Source organism: Macaca nemestrina, chromosome 2 (assembly GCF_043159975.1).
Source record: "Macaca nemestrina isolate mMacNem1 chromosome 2, mMacNem.hap1, whole genome shotgun sequence".
Classification (NCBI taxonomy): Eukaryota; Metazoa; Chordata; class Mammalia; order Primates; family Cercopithecidae; genus Macaca; species Macaca nemestrina.
Genome location: NC_092126.1, coordinates 698,507 through 718,850, shown reverse-complemented (window position 1 = coordinate 718,850; position 20,344 = coordinate 698,507). Strand labels below are relative to the sequence as shown.

The 20,344-nt window shown below is 42.5% G+C and overlaps 1 protein-coding gene across 13 annotated transcripts in view; it reads left to right on the top strand.

The window, feature by feature from the left end:
- The window catches only part of LOC105470755 (leucine rich repeats and calponin homology domain containing 3), a 101,725-nt gene continuing 81,381 nt past the window's right edge, over positions 1–20,344 (top strand). For 4 of the 13 annotated variants that reach the window (XM_011722941.3, XM_071090528.1, XM_011722937.3 and 1 more), the window contains exon 1: positions 1–287. In XM_011722941.3, the coding sequence (XP_011721243.2) occupies positions 26–287 (262 nt within the window). In that variant the 5' untranslated portion in view covers positions 1–25. The remainder of the gene's footprint in view (positions 288–20,344) is intronic. The other 9 variants (XM_071090530.1, XM_071090531.1, XM_071090533.1 and 6 more) reach the window with 3 other exon arrangements.

Here is a 20,344-nt window from a genome sequence, read left to right as displayed (position 1 = left end):
AGGGCCCAGTGTTGTCGGCTGGGAAATGGCGGCCGCGGGCTTGGTCGCGGTGGCCGCGGCGGCCGAGTACTCTGGCACCGTAGCGTCGGGAGGCAACCTCCCCGGTGTTCACTGCGGCCCAAGCTCCGGGGCAGGCCCCGGTTCTGGCCCGGGCTCGTGGAGCCGCTCTCTCGATCGAGCCCTGGAGGAGGCGGCGGTCACCGGGGTGCTGAGCCTGAGCGGCCGGAAACTGAGGGAGTTTCCCCGGGGAGCGGCCAACCACGACCTGACGGACACCACCCGGGCGGGTGAGCGGGGCGGGGGCGCCTCTGCCCGCGGGAGACCGGGCGCCGGGAGCCGCCCCGGCCGGGGAGGCGGGTGCGGGGAGTTACGGGAGCTCGTCCTGTAGGCGCCGGGTCCGGACCCGGGTAACGGGGAGAAGCCGACGGCCCAGCCCTGCGGGCCTGCGCCAGCCCCGAGCCTGGGGAGAGGCGGCGGGCGGCGGCATCTCGGGGAAGGGCGCCGGAGTGATTGATGGATGGTTTCTTAGTCTTTCTGAGGAAACTCAACTTCTGCAGCGGCGGAGGGTGGACGCGTGCCCCGCCCCGGTTCCTGCAGGCCCTTTCGGATTCGGGGCGCCGGATGGAGCTGCTCAGAGATCCGAGCAGCAGGGCTGCCTCCGGGCGGGCTGCGTTGTCCGGGGAGGGTCGGTCTCAGCCCTGGCGGTTTTCCGAAAGAAGTGTTGGGGGTGTGTGTTTAAAGTGAACCCGAAAGAAGTGTTGGGTGTGTGTGTTTGAACCCGAAAGAAGTGTTGCGGGGTGTGTGTGTTTGAACCCGAAATAAGTTTTGGGGTGTGTGTGTGTTTGAACCCGAAATAAGTTTTGGGGTGTGTGTGTGTTTGAACCCGAAATAAGTTTTGGGGTGTGTGTGTGTTTGAACTCGAAAGAAGTGTTGCGGGGTGTGTGTGTTTGAACCCGAAATAAGTTTTGGGGGGCGTGTGTGTGTGAACCCGAAAGAAGTGTTGCGGGGGTGTGTTTAAAGTGAACCCGAAAGAAGTGTTGGGGTGTGTGTGTGTTTGAACTCGAAAGAAGTGTTGCGGGGGGTGTGTGTTTGAACCCGAAATAAGTTTTGGGGGGCGTGTGTGTGTGAACCCGAAAGAAGTGTTGCGGGGTGTGTGTGTTTGAACCCGAAATAAGTTTTGGGGGGCGTGTGTGTGTGAACCCGAAAGAAGTGTTGCGGGGGTGTGTTTAAAGTGAACCCGAACGCTGGAACTTTTCTTCGCCTTCATCTAGTTGACTTACAAAATAAATATACTTGTAAAAATAGCCAGAACCCACCTTCCGACTCCCTTGAGTTTCCTCTCCCACTCCTCATGTCCTCCAAAATAAAAGTTGAAGAAAGCTCCTTAGAAAAGAGAGTCTAACATATCTATGCTTGCTATTCCTTTTTAAAGCATTACTTCGTGTTATGTATGTTTTCGAAAACAGGAAAGAGGATAAGAAAGTAGGTATTATTGGCTTTCTTAGTTGTAGGGAACAGTGTCTGGTGCCTGAGTTGTTGTTCATCATGTTTGCAGTGAGGGTCATCACTGCTCACCGCAGCCTCCACCTCAGCCTCCCGAGTAGCTGGGACTACAGGCACGCGCCACCACGCCCAGCTAATTTTGTGTGTGTGTGTGTATGTATGTGTATGTGTATATATATATGTGTATATATATATGTGTATATATATATGTGTGTGTGTGTGTGTGTGTTTTGAGACGGTATCTTGCTCTTGTGGCCCAGGCTGGAGTGGAATGACACAATCTCGGCTCATTGCAACCTCTGCCTCCCGGGCTCAGGTGATCCTCCCACCTCAGCTCCCCGAGTAGCTGGGACTACAGGCGCCCGCCACCATACCCGGCTAATTTTCGGATTTTTAGTAGAGACGGGATTTCACCATGTTGGCCACGCTGGTCTCGAACTCCTGACCTCAGGTGATTTCGCCTGCCTCGGCCTCCCAAAGTGTGGGATTACAGGCGTGAGCTACCGCGTCCAGTCAATTTTTTTTTTTTTTTTTGTAGAGATGGGGATTCGCTGTGTTGCCCAGGCTGGTCTCCAACTCCTGGGCTCAAGCTATCCTCTGGCCTCAACCTCACAAAAGGCTGGGATTACAGGCGTGAGCCACTGTGGCTGGCAGTACTTGGTGTCTTATTTTATTTTAAAATCTTAGATTGAGCACGTTTTCTATGCTTTGCAGCCGTTAAAAGTTGATAAGTATTACATATGATTCACTCATTTTGGAAAAATAAACAAAACTGTTAAACTAAATCAAGAAGCTGTTTTTTCCAAAGAAACTTTTGCTATAGTTTAAAATAGAAGAAATTAAATGCCTGCTTATTTAATCTCTTTTTGGAAACAGTTGAACTGAATATTTTTTAGTGAATTACATTAAAGTTTCTTGCTAAGGTAAATATGAGCAGCCACTTGCCTTTTGTGTGTGTTCTGGTAGACAGCATCTAAAATTATCGTTCATACCCCAGATTTCCTGCTTCTGTTTAGGAGATGGCTATATGGTATAGTGATTTCATATTGGTGTGAGTCATTTCAGTGTTACTACATCAAGCCTGAAGCTAAAGAACAAGTTGATTACAGGAGTCTATCTAGCTCATTATCTCACCTGCTTTTCAGTAGTTCTAGGAGCAACGTGTTGAGTCCTTAAGAAGTATTTTATTGACTAAGAAAATCCAAGTGCATTTATGGAGAATAATAAGTAATACCAAAGAGGTTTTTCCTTACTGTGCCCTGAGTTTTTAAGTATGGCGTTGCCCACACTTTAATAGTTTTCTATAGAAACCACATTTTTTAGTTGACTTTTTATCTGGTCAAAAAGTGCAAAAAAGAAGAAGATTACAAGGCATTTTATAACCTATTGGACTAGATTCATTTCTAACATGTAGTAATCGCTTATGAAATATAAAAAATATTTGGCAGACCTTAGTCATTACCCAGTCTCTGAATTGTTTTAAACATAATGCTGATGACGTCATTTATTGGGTATTCACTATTTGTGATTCATTGTGTTAGATATTTTGAAATATATTGCCTTGTTAAAGGCACACAACAATTTGTGGATTAAATATTATCCCCACTTTACATGTGAGGGATCACCTAGAGAAAGTCATATGGCTATTACCACTACACGGTATCAGTGGTAGAATTTTGGCCCAGGTTATAGCTATTACCACTGCACGGTATCAGTGGTAGAATTTTGGCCCAGGTTGTAGCTATTATCACTCTACGGTATCAGTGGTAGAATTTTGACCCAGGTTATAGCTATTATCACTCTATAGTATCAGTGGCAGAATTTTGGCCCAGGTTGTAGCTGTTATCACTCTACGGTATCAGTGGTAGAATTTTGGCCCAGGTTGTAGCTGTTATCACTCTACGGTATCATTGGTAGAATTTTGGCCCGGATTATAGCTATTATCACTATATAGTATCAGTGGCAGAATTTTGGCCCAGGTTCGTCTAACTCTGTTCTTTCCACTGTACCGTGCAGCCTCTTCATGTAGAAATAGGTATTGCTGTTCCTGTTTTTACAGATGGTGGAAACCAGCATTTAGAGATATTCAACACTTTGCTCAAAGATCTGTGGCTAAAGGACAGAGAAGAGGGTATTAGCCATGATTTTACTCTAGTTTGAGGTGACTCCAAAAGCCATAGTCTGTTTTTATGGCAGGTACTTTGATTAATTTGGGACCAACTTATGGTAGTTATTAGGTAGCTTAGACCTTATAGAAAATTTAAAGCCAAGTAAAATTAGTTGAATGCTAATATATAAAAGTTGCCTCACATACTGTTCCCTCATAATGTATAGCGGGTACATGGTAGAGCTGTTGTCCTTCGAATTCATATCCTAGGGAACAGCATATATTACCCATATTTATAATTAGACATGATTTTGAATTTATTGGGAACGTTTTCTTGAGACTTTCTGTACTGTTTATTTTAAAAGGTTAATCTGGCCGGGCCTGGCTCTCGCCTATAATCCCAGCACTTTGGGAGGCCAAGGCGGGCGGATCACCTGAGATCGGAAGTTCCAGACCAGTCTGGCCAACATGGTGAAACCCGGTCTCTACTAAAAATACAAAAATTAGCCAGGTATGATGGCGGGTGCTTGTAATCCCAGCTGTGTGAGAGGCACAAGACTCACTTGAACGCAGGAGGCGGAGGTTGCAGTGAGCTGCGATTGTGCCACTGCGCTCCAGCCTGGGCGACAGAGTAAGTGCTATCTCAAAAAAAAAAAAGAAAAATGAAAAAGGTTAATCTTTTGGAAAAGGGGAATATTTATTTGGGAATGGGTGACTTGATACAGTGGACAAGAAATCACAGAAGACTTCTTGAAGCAGAAAGGATATAGCTTGGATTTGGGCAAGCAGAAACAAGAAGGAAAGCCATTGTAGGCAGTGGTGGACAGCGTGCAAAAAATGTCAGAGGATAAGGGACATCAGTTAATTTTGCCAGGCCATCATTCAATCCCTTCTGGTAACAGGACTCCCATTTTCCCAGGGAACCACCCTCTCAGTTAAGTGAACGCCACCCTGACATACGGTATGCCAGTGACTCAGGCCCAGCTCATGGTCAGTCAGTCTGCAGTCCATTGCTCTGGCCGTAGTGATTGTTCAGAGGTGGGCACATTTTGCAATGAGCACAGATAAGTAACTGAATTTTTTGTTGAACTGTTGAGAAAGAGGCATGCTTTGAGTCCTGGGGTTGCTGAGAGAATAGGATGTGAGCCTGGAAGTTACCAATAAGTGGAAAGCAGAGCCAAAAGATGGAGACAGTGAGACCAAGTTCTGATGGCAGTGTTTGTACCTTTGGGTTAGCCGCCATGCTTAAAGTCAGTGCTATCTCTGTACTTTCAGATTATGTGAGCTAGTAAATTCTCCTTTCTGCTTAAGGTGAGTAAAAAAAATTTTGTTTTTGAGATGGAGTCTTGCTCTGTCGCCCAGGCTGGAGTGCAGTGGCGTGATCTCGGCTCACTGCAAATTCTGCCTCCCAGGTTCAAGCAATTCTCTTGCCTCAGCCTCCTGAGTAGCTGGGATTACAGGCACCCGCCACCACGCCTGGCTAATTTTTATATATATAGTAGAGACAGGGTTTCACCATATTGGCCAGGCTGGTCTCGATCTCCTGACCCTGTGATCCGCCCGCCTCGGCCTCCCAAAGTGCTGGGATTATAGACGTGAGCCACCGCACCCGGCCAGAATTTTTTGATGATAAAAAGGTCCTGACTAATACAGTGAAACCGCTCATCATGATACTGTGATGAGACCAATTTGGTCAAAATAAATTACTGGATTAGCGAATATAAGAGCTGCCTTTCACATATGAGGAAGCTAGATAGCCGATAGGTTTAGAGACAGGTCAGCATTCATTCAACAGACATTTCTTGACTAAAGGATTTTGGCAGTTATCAGTGTACAAAGAGGACCAAGACATCCCCTGCCCTGAAAGCACTCAAGAAATCTAATGGGGAGACAGACAGGTGGAAGGATTGTTTGAATTATATAATAGCTAAACTTTTATGTTTTATGCTGGGTAATGTAGAGGAAACAAACATGAGGCCTTATGAATATTTTTAAATCTAGTAATCTGGTTGGGTAGCTGCATAGTAGAAAGCTGTGAGGGTACGAAATCCTGGTACACTGAGATTATACTGGTAAATGAAAATGTACAAATGCTGACTGAATTTATTTAAGAAATAAAGGACAGAAGGAGTCCAAGATAACTTTAAACTGTAAGACTAGAAAGATAGTAATGCTATTGCTTATAATAGTAGCTGACATTTATTGAGGTCTTAACATATTCCAGGTATTGTGCTAAGCTCTGTGTGTGTGTGTATATATATATATTATATATAAAACATGAACAAAAACAACCATAGTGAGTTTTTGACCCCATTTTACATGTGAGAAAATTGAGGGTCAGGAGATTAATTTGATCAAGGTCTTACAGCTAATAAGTGACAGAACTAGGATTCAATTTCTGATGCATTTGACCCTAAAACTTGTGTTATTGATCAATAATTATACTGACAAGTTAGGTTCCTATAATTTCTTTGGTTTGCCCAATATCTTTGAAGGCTTGGTACCACAGCTAGTGAATCATGTGGGACAAATAGAAACTAGAGTTTTAGAATGTAGAGTGAGACTTTGGGAGGTTGAGGTGGGTGGATCACGAGGTCAGGAGTTCAAGACCAGCCTGGCCAACATAGTGAGACCCTGTCTCTACTAAAAATACAAAAAATTAGCTGGGCATGGTGGCACATGCCTGTAATCCCAGCACTTTGGGAGGCCGAGGTGGGATCACCCAAGGTCTGGAGCTCAAAACCAGCCTGGCTAACATGGTGAAACCCCTTCTCTACTAAAAATACAAAAAATTAGCCGGGTGTGGTGGTGCACACCTGTAATCCCAGCTACTTGGGAGGCTGAGGCAGGAGAATTGCTTGAACCCTGGAGGCAGAGGTTGCGGTGAGCCAAGATCACACCATTGCACTCCAGCCTGGGCAACAAGAGCAAAACTCCGTCTCAAAAAAAAAAAAAAAAAAAAAAATGTAGAGTGAGGTTAAGACTGTGGAATAAATTCAAGAGAGTCATAGTGAGAGTTTATAAGATTCTTGGAGGAAGGACGTAGAGTATGGAAAAGGTAGGCACTGCCAACTCAGGGAGATACCAGCATTTTAAAAGGCGGAAAGAGGAGTCAGTCTGGGAAAAAACAAAAACAGAAAAAAGATTCAGTAACTAGGCCTGTACTAGAATTCACAGAATCCTAAAACTAGGCCAGGTGCAGTGGCTCACACCTGTAATCCCAGCACTTTGGGAGGCCGAGGCAGGTGGATCACCTGAGGTCAGGGGTTCGAGACCAGTCTGCCCAACACGGTGAAACTCCGTCTCTACTAAAAATACAAAGATTAGCTGGTTGCCGTTGGCGGGCGCCTATAATCCTAGCTACTCAGCAGACAGGCAGGGGAATTGCTTGCGCCGGGGAGGCGGAGGTTGCAGTGAGCCGAGATGGTGCCTCTGCACTCCAGCCTGGGCAACAGAGCTAGACTCAAAAAGGAAGGAAGGAAAAGAAAAATCCTAAAACCAGAAGGAACCATAGTGACCTTCTGAGTTATTTCACAAATGAGAAGCAATCTGAAGCTGGGTGCAGTGGCTCACGCCTGTAATCCTAGCACTTTAACACTTTGGAAGGCTGAAGCAGGTGGATCGCTCGAGCCCAGGGGTTGGAGATCAGCCTAGGCAACGTTGCAAACCTCATCTCTTAAAAAAAATACGAAAATTAGTTTTGGTGGAATGCACCTGTAGTCGCAGCTACCTGGGAAGCTGAGGTGGGAGACTGAGTCTGCAGTGAGTGGAGATGGCGCCACTGCTCTCCAGTGTGGGCAACAGAGTGAGACTCTGTCTCAAAAAATAAATAAATAAAAATAAGAGAGAAGCAATCTCAGATTAAATGATATTCTTAAGGTTATATAGTGAGGTGATACTGTTTTACAGAAGGCAAATAAGAGTCATAGCTGAAGCTAGAAGAAAACTTGAATGAAATACAGAAAACAAGAAACCAAAGACTCAACATTGCGGTAAAGCCTGCAGGTGAGAGCAGGATGCTGTGGGGAGGTGGACTAAGGTTCCACACACAAAAAGGAAACAAATTGACATGTAGCAGGTGAACCAAAGTAATGCAGTGTTATTGGAGCTATGAGAAAATTTTCAAGAAATTAATACTTTCTAGGTAAGAAGGATGAGGACTGCTAAAATGCCATTTAATTTTCCAAGGCGGCAGTCCGTAACTCACAAAATTATGGTTTCATTAGTCTTGGAAATACGGACTAGAGTACCAGGTCTTAATTTGAGATTGTGTTTTTTCTTGGATCGTTGTTTATGTCTATTTTGTAACAATCGCAGTATATGCACTATGAATTTTTCTAGAACTGTGCTGTCTAGTATGGTAACAACTAGCCGTAAGTGGTTATTAAAATAGAAATGTAAAACTCGATTCTTCATTTGCAGTAGCCACATTTTGAGTGCTCACTAGCCACATATGTCATTTTGGACAGTACCTTGGACCCACCTCCTGTCTGTCATGTTGGACAGCACAGATATTAGAACTTTCTCATCACTGCTGGAAGTTATGTTGGATAGTATGTTAGACTCCCCTGGGATTGTTTTTAAAAGGGAAGGGGAGGTAGTAGGATGGTTTCTTTAGGGGAGGCAAGAAGATGAACCATAGATGACCATCAGACCAGTGTTGAGAGTAGGGGAGTGGCAGCAGTGTTGGGGCCAAGGATTTCCCAGGTTCCAGTTCCTTTTACAGTGGCTGTATTTGGGAGCTGGATGGTTAACGTTACTTCATATTATAACATCAAGTATGACTTTAAGTGGTATGGTTATATACATGTTTCTCATTCTTTGCAGTTCATTTGTGAAATATCCCAGTTGTGCTTGGGAAAAATGTATGGTCAATGTGGTAATTCACACAAAGGAATATTATTTTGAATTCCTGAAGCAGCCGGCAATATCAAATGAGGTGCGACTAATTTTAGAATCAAACTAGTCCTAAAAATTTAAAGCATTTCCCTATTCACTTTTAACTTTCTTCTTTGCTTTTCACAATTTCTAAATTTTTGTTTGAAGGAAGTCTTAAACCTTGGATTTTAACTTACTTCTTATTTAAAGACTGGATAATAGATTTTCCCATTAAAAACAGGTTTTTGACTAGGTGCGGTGGCTCATGCCTGTAATCCCAGCAATTTGTGAGGTCGAGGTGGGTGGATCACCTGAAGTCAGGAGTTTGAGACCACCCTGTCCAACATGGCGAAACCCCATCTCTACTAAAAATACAAAAATTAGCCAGCTGTGGTGACGCGTGCCTGTAATCCCAGCCTCAGCTACTCGGGAGGCTGAGGCAGAATTGCTTAACCCGGGAGGCAGAGGTTGCAGTGAGCTGAGATCGCATTACCGCACTCCAGCCTGGGTGACAGAGTAAGACTCCGTTAAAACAAACAAACAAAAAGAACAAACAGGCTGGGTGCAGTGGCTCACGCCTGTGATCCCAGCACTTTGGGAGGCCGAAGCGGGTGGATCCTGAGATCAGGAGTTCAAGACGAGCCTGGCCATGATGGTGAAACCCGTTTCTACTAAAACTACCAAAAAAAAAAAAAAAAAAAATTAGCCAGGTGTGCTGGCAGGTGTTTGTAAACTCACCTACTCAGGAGGCTGAGGCAGGAGAATCGCTTGAACCCTGGTGGTGGAGGTTGCAGTGAGCTGAGATCATGCTGATCACCCCACTATACTCCGCTCCAGCCTGGGCGACAGAGTGAGACTCTGTCTCAAAAAAACAAAAAACAAAAAAACCCCACAGTTTTAAAAAATGATTTTCATATCATACAGAGTGGGAAGGTCAGCCACAGTCTTCTTAAGATTTCCAATAAATGCAACAGATTATATCCAGAATATTCATAGAATTTCTACAAACAGGAAAAAGACAACCCAGTAGAAAACCGAGAAAACACTTGAACTGGTACTTTACTAAAGAGGAATTCCACATGGCCAATAAATATTAGAAAAGGTGCTCAACCTCATCAGTAATCAAGAGAATAGAAAATGAAACCACAGTGGGTACTATAAAAGTTGATGGTTCCAAGTACTGGAAAGAACGAGGAGCAGTGGAGACTCACACGATGCTGTGGGAGCTTGTGGGAGTGTGAACTGGTGCCTCAACTTTGAAAATGCTTAGGAACGATCCAGGAAGGTTTAACATACATGTAATACATATAAATACATATATTTATACATATTCTGTGACCCAGAAATTCCACTCTGAGATATATCCCTCAGAGAAAGTTGTGTGTATGTATACCAGGATATATGGCATGTATAAGACTGTCCATAGCATTATTCGTATTTGACAAAATAGAAACAACTTAAGTGATGATCACCAGTAGAATGGATAAATCAATTGTGTGGCAGTGAATGAGCTGGCCGGGTGTGGTGGCTCACGCCTGTAATCCCAGCACTTTGGGAGGCTGAGGCGGGTGGATCACAAGGTCAGGAGTTCGAGACCAGCCTGACCAACACGGTGAAACCCCATCTCTACTAAAAATACAAAAGGTTATCCGGGCGTGGTGGCGGACGCCTGTAATTTTAGCTACTCAGGAGGCTGAGGCAGGAGAATCGCTTGAACCTGGAGGCGGAGGTTGCAATGAGCTGAGATCACACCACAGCACTCCAGCCTGGGTGACAGAGTGAGACTCCATCTCAAAAAAAAAAAAAAAAAAAAAAAGACAAGAAAATGAATGAGCTATAACTATATGCAATTGCAGGAATGAACCTTAGAAACATAATGTCGAGAAAGTGAAGTGTGAAGCATAATATATATAGTACAAATATATTTAGTAAAGTTCAAAAACAAAAATGTAAGTGCTAAAAGTACAAAGAAAAGGAAATAATTACCATAAAAATCAGGACGATGGTTCCCTCTAGGGGAGGAGCATAAGGCTGTGATTAGGAAAGGGGGCTTTGTTGGGAGTCAGGGATGTATTTCTGAAGTATTGGAAATACTCTGTTTCATGACCTTGGTGGTGATTATATGGTTGTTCATGTTTTACTTTTTAAAAATTGAATTGTACGTTTATGATTTATTCACTTTTCATTTATGTTCTACTTTTGTTGAGGCTAACTTCCTCATTGTTAACTCATGTATTTCTCATGGCCATCTCTTTTTAAATTCTCTTCCTCTCTCTACCGTCCTCCCCCTCAGTTAGGCACTTACTGTTTCCCTAATACCCTGTGCACATTTTTCTATTGTCACAGTACACAATATCATCTTTTCTTCTAGATTGGCAGCTTCTTGGAGGAGGTATGTTAGTTTTCTGTTGCTAAGTAGCAAATTATTACAAATTTAACAGCTTAAAACACCACCCATTTATTATAGTTCCATAGGTTAGGAGTCTGGACTCAAGGTTCCGCAAGACTGAAACTAATGTGTTGGCAGGCTGGGCTCTTACCTGGAGGCTTTGGGGAACAGTTTGCTTCCAAGCTCATTCAAGTTTTGGCAGAATTCAGTCTTTGTGGTTATAAAACTGAGGTTCTCATTTCCTTTCTGGTTGTCAGCCTCAGGCCACTCTCAGGTCCTGGAGGCCACCTGCATTCTTTCAACATGGCCCTGTCTATCCTCAAGCCAGCATTGGTGTGTCATCAACACTTCTCGTGCTTCCAATTTCTCAGACCTCTGCTGCTGCTATCCACAGCATTCATGTGATGAGACTGGGTTTACCAAGATTGTGCCTCTTAATTCTAAAGTCAACTGATTAGTAAACGTCATGACATCTGCAAAATCCCCTCTTCCACATAAGGAAGATAGTCGGGGTATGAGATCCTGTATTCACAGTTCCAGGGATTAGAGTGGTGTCTTCGTCCATTTTTTGCTGCTATTACAGCATACCACAGACTGAGTAGTTTATAATGAGTAGAAATTTGTTGGCTCACAATTTTGGAGGTTGGAAAGATCAAGATCTAGGTGCTGCCATCTAGTGAGGGCCTTCTTGCTGTGTTACATTTTGTTGAAGATTTTTGCATCTGTGTTCATCAGTGATAGTGGCTTTTGTAATTTTATTTTTTGGATCTGGCTTTGGTATCAGGGTAATGCTGGCCTCGTAAACTGAGTTTGGAAGTATTCCTTTCTTTTCAGTTTTTTTAAAGAGTTTGAGAAGCATTGTTACTAGTTCTTCATTTGTTTGGCAGAATTCAGCAGTGAAACCATGGTTTTTCTTTGGTGAGAGACTATTACTATTTCAGTCCTTACTCATTAATCCGTTCAGATTTTGTTTCTTCATGATTCAATCTTGGCAGGTTCTATGTTCCTAGGAATTTATGCGTTTCTTCTGAGTTATCCAGTTTGTTGGTGTTTAACTTTTGAGTGTTTGTTGAATGAATGGATGCGTGAATGAGAAGGCGAAAAGAAGGATTGAGAGCCTCTTCACTTTCATAGCTTTGGAAATAGTGACACCTGACTGCACTATAAAGTAACTGGTTTCAGTGGGGACCCTGGAGGTTTCAATGATACGTAGAATTCAATCAGAACATTCTCAAGGATAATACTAGTGGGTATGGTTCTCTTTGGCGTGAAAAAGTCAAGCATTCAGAACTTTTTAAATTGGTATCATAGAGGATAAGAGAAATGATGTTACATGTGCTAAGAGTTTGTCTCTCAAAATAAATGTCAATTTCTAGGTATTTGGAAACTTTCACAATAGATTCATTGATTATAATAAAAGGAATAAAAATGTTAAACCTTATATGGAGTGAAGGAGGCTTTCTGTTTATCCCGTGTTTTCCACTTTGGTAGTTACATAAGTCTCACTTGTGTAAGGAAAATCTTAGTCAGATAATGTGGTTATGCTTCTTTTAGCCTAGAAAATTTGTGGCTTCTGGCCATCCATTATCAAGTGACAAGCTGCAGCATATTGCTTCTCAGGCTTTGGTGTTGTGCATAAAGTCACCTGGGGCACTTTTTAAAAAAAATACTTGTCCCTGGATCTGATTCCTAGAGAGATTGAGATCTGGGGTGGAGTTCATTAAACTACATTTTTAACAAGCATCCTGACGGTACTAGGTGCAGGTAGTTAAGAACCACTTGAAAAATACTTCCTTAGAGTTTGCTACTTTAAGCCAGGTGTGGTGATTTGTGCCTGTAATCCCAGCTACTTGGGAGGCTGAGGCATGAGAATCACTTGAACCTGGGAGGTGGAGGTTGCAGTGAGCTGAGATTGCACCACTGCACTCAAGCCTGGGCCACAGAGTGAGACTGTTTTTTGTTTTTTGTTTTAAAAAAAAAAAAGAAATAGAATTTGCTCCTTTACTGTAAAAGTTATTTTGGAGGGTAGTAGTTTTTCACATCCGGTTCTATGGCATGCCATATGGGTTCGCGGGCCCTTGTGAGAAATGCAGAATTACAGGCCTCATCTCAGAATAAGAATCTGCATTTGCATTTCAGTTTAAGAAGCACTGCTCTAACGTTAACCAGGTAACTCTTTTTCCGAAGGGTCTCAGTAAGTAAATAATTGGCCTTAGTTAATTTAACCCCATATGATATGGGGCGACCAAATTGAATACTTTCAACATCAGTCTATTAAAAAATGAAAAGGGGACGGGCATGGTGGCTCATGCCTATAATCCCAGCACTTTGGGAGGCTGAGGCAGGCGGATCACTTGAAGTCAGGAGTTCAAGACCAGCCAGCCTGACCAACATGGTGAAACCCCATCTCTACCAAAAAATACAAAAATTTGCCAGGAGTGGTGGCATGCACCTCTAAGTTAGTTCTAGCTACTAGGGAGGCTGAGGTGGGAGAATTGCTCGAACCGCAGAGGTGGAGGTTGCAGTGAGCCAAGATTGTGCCACTGCACTGGGCGACACAGTGAGACCCTGTATCAAAAGAAAAAAAAAACTCACACATTTTGGGGTGGCAATAAGCAAAGAAGAAAGTTACGACACCAGTTGCCTTGTTCCTAGAATATGATGCGCTGGACATACCATGGATATGTACATGGGTAGAGTTTGATGTTAGCAAGCCCTTTTAGACTGGCCTTGCCTCAGCTGCACCCCTCCTTAAGTTATACTGGAAAATAAAAAAGCCTTCATATGTCCTCCTAATAGGTGTGGTAAGGATCCAGAGTGCAGAAATCCCATTGTGTATCCAGAGCTCAATTATCTTGTCCTCACTCCTATCCTGAGGACTGGGGCTTTCTATCTAAAATTATTATACCAGAAACAGGGCTCTATTTCTCACTGGTGTATTTGTTTCTAGTACCTACTTTTAAAAGACTATTACTTGTTCAGTTGCTTATCTTGCTTGTGAAGACAATGTTTAGTAACACGAGGAACTACAAACATTCTTGTGGTCAAATCAACAGTGACCATCATAGGTTTGTTAATTTTGCTGTTTTATCATAATACTTGTAGTTAGTAAACACTTCCTTATTTTCTTTTTTTTTTTTTTTTTTTTGAGACGGAGTCTCGCTCTGACGCCCAGGCCAGGGTGCAGTGGCCGGATCTCGGCTCACTGCAAGCTCTGCCTCCCAGGTTTACGCCATTCTCCTGCCTCACCCTCCCAAGTAGCTGGGACTACAGGCGCCCGCCACCTCGCCCAGCTAGTTTTTTTGTATTTTTTAGTAGAGACAGGGTTTCACCGTGTTAGCCAGGATGGTCTCGATCTGTTGACCTCGTGATCCACCCGTCTCGGCCTCCCAAAGTGCTGGGATTACAGGCTTGAGCCACCACGCCCGGCCAACACTTCCTTATTTTCTAACATAAGAATGACAAATAGAACTTAAAGGCATTTCCAATAGAATCTATCTGTGCCTTGATTATCCACTCCTTTTTTTATTTTATTTTTTATTTTTTTTTGAGACAGAGTCTCACTTTGTTGCCCAGGCTAGAGTGTAGTGGTATGATCATGGCTCACTGCAACCTCCACCTCCTGGGTTCAAGCGATTCTCCTGCCTCAGCCTCCCGAGTAGCTGGGACTTCAGGTGTGCGCCACCACTCCCAGCTAATTTTATTTATTTATTTATTTGTTTTGAGATGGAGTCTTGCCCTGTCGCCCGGGCTGGAGTGCAATGGCATGATCTTGGCTCACTGCAACCTCCGCTTCCCGGGTTCAAATTATTCTCCTGCCTCAGCCTCCCAAGTAACTGGGATTATAGGCGTCTCTGACCATGCCCAGCTAGTTTTTGTATTTTCAGTAGAGACGGGGTTTCACCATGTTGGCCAGGCTGATCTCGAACTCCTGACCTAGCGATCCACCCACCTTGGCCTCCCAAAGTTCTGGGATTACAGGCGTGAGCCACCGTGCCCGGCCTCCACTCCTTTTTTCACACAAGAAGGGGATTTTTTCATAATACATATTGATTTTTTCATAGTACCCTTCATATTACCTTTTCTTTTTAGGATCTTTATGAATCTGAGAGATTCAGAATGTTGACAACTGACTGTACCTGCTGCATTCCATACTCGCATATCATTGCTTAAACCATGTGTGGCAAAACTTCTTTCCTATTCCAATGTTGATTACTACTGATAACCTGGAAATTATATTCCAAAAACAAAAAGATTTTCTAGGTTCATCTTGTTTTCCCCTCTCCTAACAAAGCAGTTATCCTTAAGGAGCCTTGGTTCATTTTAGTGAGCAATAGGATCCAGGACTACAGCCTGTCTCCTGGAGCTCATTGTCTAACATTTCACATGGCAACTGATACCAGACAAGATAACAATAAAGACAGTTTAGCTTATTTCATTTGAAGGAACAGGAGCCTTTCAAAATCATGAATGTGGTCAATTTTAACCCTTATTTTACCATGTTCTTTTTTTACCCTAATATAGAAGCTTTTCGATGGATACTCATTTATGATCCGTGTTACCAACTTTTCCCATTTTCATTCCCAGCATAGTCACATTTTATGGGCTGTGTTAGTATATATTATACCAAAGCCTATTTTGAATTAAAATACCATCAAAAGTTTTAGAAATATCAACATTTAAATGTCACCTTGTGATTGCTCATTTTTAATAAATCTCCTTTTTGTGATGCCGCTGGGCCCATATATTTGAAAGCTCCTAAATTTTACTTACCTGGGTTTACTCAGTATGGTCAGTCTGATTTCCTGTCCCCATTCAGCAGATAATTCAAGGCCAGTTTCATCAAGGATTTATTTTCTTTCTTTAAACAAAGGATTACTTATGAAATATATGCATGATGACTTTCTAGCATAAACCCGAGTTACTTAAATTAACATACTAGGTCATGTAACAGCCATTACTTAATTTCAAGGTAAAATAATTTTATTATTTAGAATACACGGTACTTAATTATTTCACAAAACCTGTGCTTCTGTGAGCAGCGGTGGTCTTTGCGGAATGCAGTCGATGTCTTGCGTCTTACATTGTGCTGCCCTGTCCAAAAGGCAGTTCTTTTCGTTTCCAGAGGTCTTGGTATGACAGGTAACTTTCCACTTTGCTTAACTTGTTATTTTACTAGAGTATGTATCAAAGGTTTGAATTAATTTTATTCTCACATTTTTCTGGAGGAAGAAACCTTCCTGCAACACACAACTATATCACGGTTGCAGCTTCTTCGTAATATTGTGTTCGAGTTTCTTAGCACATTTTCCAGATGTGGGTGAACACAGACACACACAGAGATCGTTACAAACCCAATCATTTAGTTTCTCTCAGGAGGAAGCAAACAACTATTGCTCTTAGTTGTACATATTCCAGTCATTTTCTTGGACTAGAAATCTTGACCTGTTCTGCCAGTATACAATTCTCTTGGGCACACAGTAGCTGCCACAGAGCACTGTTCTGAAAGTGTGGTTCCTAGGCCAGCAGCAGCAGCAGCACCTAGGAAATTGTTAGAGGTTTACATTATTGGATGTTACCTCAGACATGTGGTATCAGAAATTCCAGGGTAGGGCTGAGCAGTCTGTTTTAACAAGCCCTCCAGGTCAGTCTGATGCCTGCTGAAGCTGGATAACCACTGCTGTGGAATGTAGAAAATTTCATGGTAATTGTATAATTTATTCATAAAAAATTCCCAACAAATTTAGTATAGTAATTACTTTTGACAGTTCACAGAGAAATTTATCTAAATTTTAGACTTCCAATTTTGGAGGACTAGCATTTTTAAATTTTCTTCATGGTTATAGCTTTCCATCTGGAAGTCCTAGTGCATTGCTTTTTGCTACATGGAAACTGTGACGTTTGGTTACATCATTCCCCCCAACCCATATTGTTTTGTTAAAAACCTGAAAAGCTTCCTGTTACTTTTTTGGAGTCATTTTGGGGTCGGGGAGGGATAAAGCACTGACCATAATATGAAACATTTTATTAAAAGCTTTATTGCCGGACACGGCGGCTCATGCCTGGAATCCCAGCACTTCGGGAGGCCGAGGCAGGTGGATCACGAGGTCAGGAGTTCGAAACCAGCCTGGCCAACATGGCGAAACCCCATCTCTACTAAAAATACAAAAATTAGCTGGACATGGTGGCGGGCGCCTGTAGTCCCAGCTACTCAGGAGGCTGAGGCGGGAGAATGGCGTGAACCTGGGAGGCAGAAGTTGCAGGGAGCTGAGATCACGCCACTGCACTCCAGCCTGGGTGACGGAGCGAGACTCTGTCTCAAAAACAAAAAAAATGTATTAAATACTTTAAAAAAATTATAATGACCTCCCTACTGCTACCTCTACCCCTAGGAGAATAAAAGAATAAAAATTCCAGGAGATATTGAAAGGTGGTAGGGCAGGGATCCTGCGTAAGACTCAGAAAATAGCCCCCATTTCTTCCCATTGTAATTTTTTTTTTTTTTTTTTTTTTTTTTTGAGATGGGGTCTTGCTCTGTCACTCAGGCTGGAGTGCAGTGGTGCGATCTCAGCTCATTGTGATCTCCACCTCCTGGGTTGAAGCGATTCTCCTGCCTCAGTCTCCCGAGTAGCTGGGACTACAGACGCCGCCACCATGCCCGGCTAATTTTTGTATTAGTAGAGACGGGGTTTCACCGTGCTGGCCAGGCTGGTCTCGGACTCCTGACCTCATGATCTGCCCGCATCGGCCTCCGAAAGTGCTGGAGGATTACAGGCGTAAGCCCCCGTGCCCAGCCCCCATTATAATTTTTTTTAACTTTTCTCTCTTAAGATCTGAAGAAAAATGCAGTGCAATGGCATGGCGGAGTGCAAGCATACCATAGTTAACTAACCTATAATCTCTATGCATCTTAAAGGTGATATTAAGTAAGAATCTCTGTGTCTGAAGAGGTAGTTTAATGATGGTATCTAATATTTGCACTAAATGATACCTCTTTCAAAATCCCTCATTTTTACTGGGATAATGCAGCTGCCTGTTAGTCACTTACCTGTTTTTCAGCATTTTAAAATAATTTATAGTATAGTGCTTTGTACAGAAGACCTAGGATACTTATGCATGGACTTTGAATTCAGAGAAATCTAGGTTTGTGTGTCAATTCAGTCTCTTACTAGCTTTGTGTGACTCATAGGAAAGTTTTCTAACCTTCGTAAATGGCGGTTTCCTCATCTGTGCAATGTCTATCTCATAAGGAGGTTATGTAGATTAAATGAGATTATAGCCATATGGAGCAATACAGGTTCCAGTGCATATATGTGCTTAGCAAATGTTAGTTTTTAAAAAATTTTCACCTTTCTTTTCCTTCCTCTGCTTGCTTCAGTGCTGTATTTTTTTAGTTAGTAAAAATATATTCTCTGCCTGTGTTTCAGTCACTGTTCTAGGCATGGATATAGCTTTTGAATTATGCTCTTTGAATGTTAAATAAACCAAGTCCAGTTTGTTATAACATGTTTTTAGGCCAGGCATGGTGGCTCACACCTGTAATTCCAGCACTTTGGGAGGCCAAGGTGGGAGGATTGCTTGAAGCCAGGAGTTTGAACCACTCTGGGCAACATAGTGAGACACTGGTTTCTACAAAAAGTAAACAAAATTAGCTGGGCATGGTGGCATGCATCTGTAGTCCCAGCTACTTGGGAAGATGAGGCGGGAGGATGGCTTGAGCCCAGGAGTTTGAGCCTGCAGTCAGCTATGATTGCATCACCGTATTCCACCCTGGTGACAGAGTGAGAGCTTCTTTCTGATAACAGTGCGGTGGGGAGGGTGGAGAGGAAGTAATATTTAAAAAAAATTAAAGCTTTTAGTTTTGTTATTCTTACTTTACATTTCATTATGATGTTGTAAAATATATATAACAGGATTAAATTGCTGTATTGTAACTGCCATGATCCTAAACCGACATCTTCCTTCTGATATGAATAGTGAAGATAGTTGACTGGTTACTACTAGTAGTTAATATCATGTTTTCCTGGAGTTTTTTGCTGAAGTCATTTTTTGTAATGTATCATTTAGTTCCCTCCTGAATTGTACTTGAAGGATTTTGTTTTACCTTGAAATTTTTGGTTATCATTTTAAAGGTTTTCTTTTAAAATTTCTAGAGAAAGTCTTTATTTTAGTGATCTTTAGATTTTTTAAAATTTGAAGTGAGAAGTTACCAAGTAATTTTGTTTGGCAGCCAAGTTTTCATTGTAATAATACCTCATAAAACACCTTTTCAAAGAAAAGCTTTCATTTGTTTTTGTTATACAATTTTTACATTTCACAATTAAGTGACATTGACCTTGTCCCAGTCCAACATATGTCACCAATTAAGCAAGACTAGAACCCAGGTTTATAGACTACAAGGATAGTTCTCTTACCTAATTAAATCTGAGTTTGATTTCATTTTATATTTCTCTGGTTAAATTTCCTTATAAGTTTTCTCATAGCTGAGCTTTGGAAATATGTACCAAAATTTAATCAGCCTACATACATTTTTCAGCATCCCACTCTCCTAGGATATGTGGAAAACGTAACTGGAGAAGAAAGCCTTCTTTTTTTTGAGACAGAGTTGCACTCTTGTTGCCCAGGCTGGAGTGCAATGGTGCTATCTCTGCTCACCTCAACCTCCGCCTCCCGAGTTCAAGTGATTCTCCTGCCTCAGCCTCTCGAGTAGCTGCGATTATAGGCATGCACCACCATGCCCTGCTAATTTTGGATTTTTAGTAGAGCCGGGATTTCACCATGTTGGTTAGGCTGGTCTCGAGCTCCCAACCTCAGTGATCCACCTGCCTTGGCCTCCCAAAGTGCTGGGATTACAGGTGTAAGCCACTGTGCCTGGCCAAGAAAGCCATTTTTTCGAGTCATTTAGAATATGTGATTGCTTTTCCTGAGGATCAAATGGATGCAAACTGATAAAACATGATATGTGGACTGTCCTTTAACTTTTCCAGTAAGACACTATTTTCTTAAGGGTCTTACCTCTGTTATATTTTTGAAGGAGAAGAATATGCAACAGAAAAATCAAGGAGGCTTTTTCTTCAGAGGGCTGGGACTAAAACTGGGTCTGGAATTGGGTATAGGCTTGCTGAAGATGGGGACATGTCTCCAAATTGAAAACCTAATGACAACTGGCATACAGAATGGCAAGATCTCCAGGCATCTCTCTACTTGGCTGATATACTCCTCTGGTTATTGGAGTTTTTGTCTTTGGAGAAAATCTAGGGGAAAAGAGAAAAAATTTTAAGGTATCGATACTTACGGAACCCAAATGAAACAGCCAGGTCCCTACATTGTACCTTACAGGGAAGTGTAGACACAGAGCTTCCAACCAGAATTTCAATGTTACTTTTTTTTTTTTTTTTTGGTTTTTGAGACGGAGTTTCGTTCTTGTTGCCCAGGCTGGAGCGTAGTGGTGGGATCTTGGCTCACCG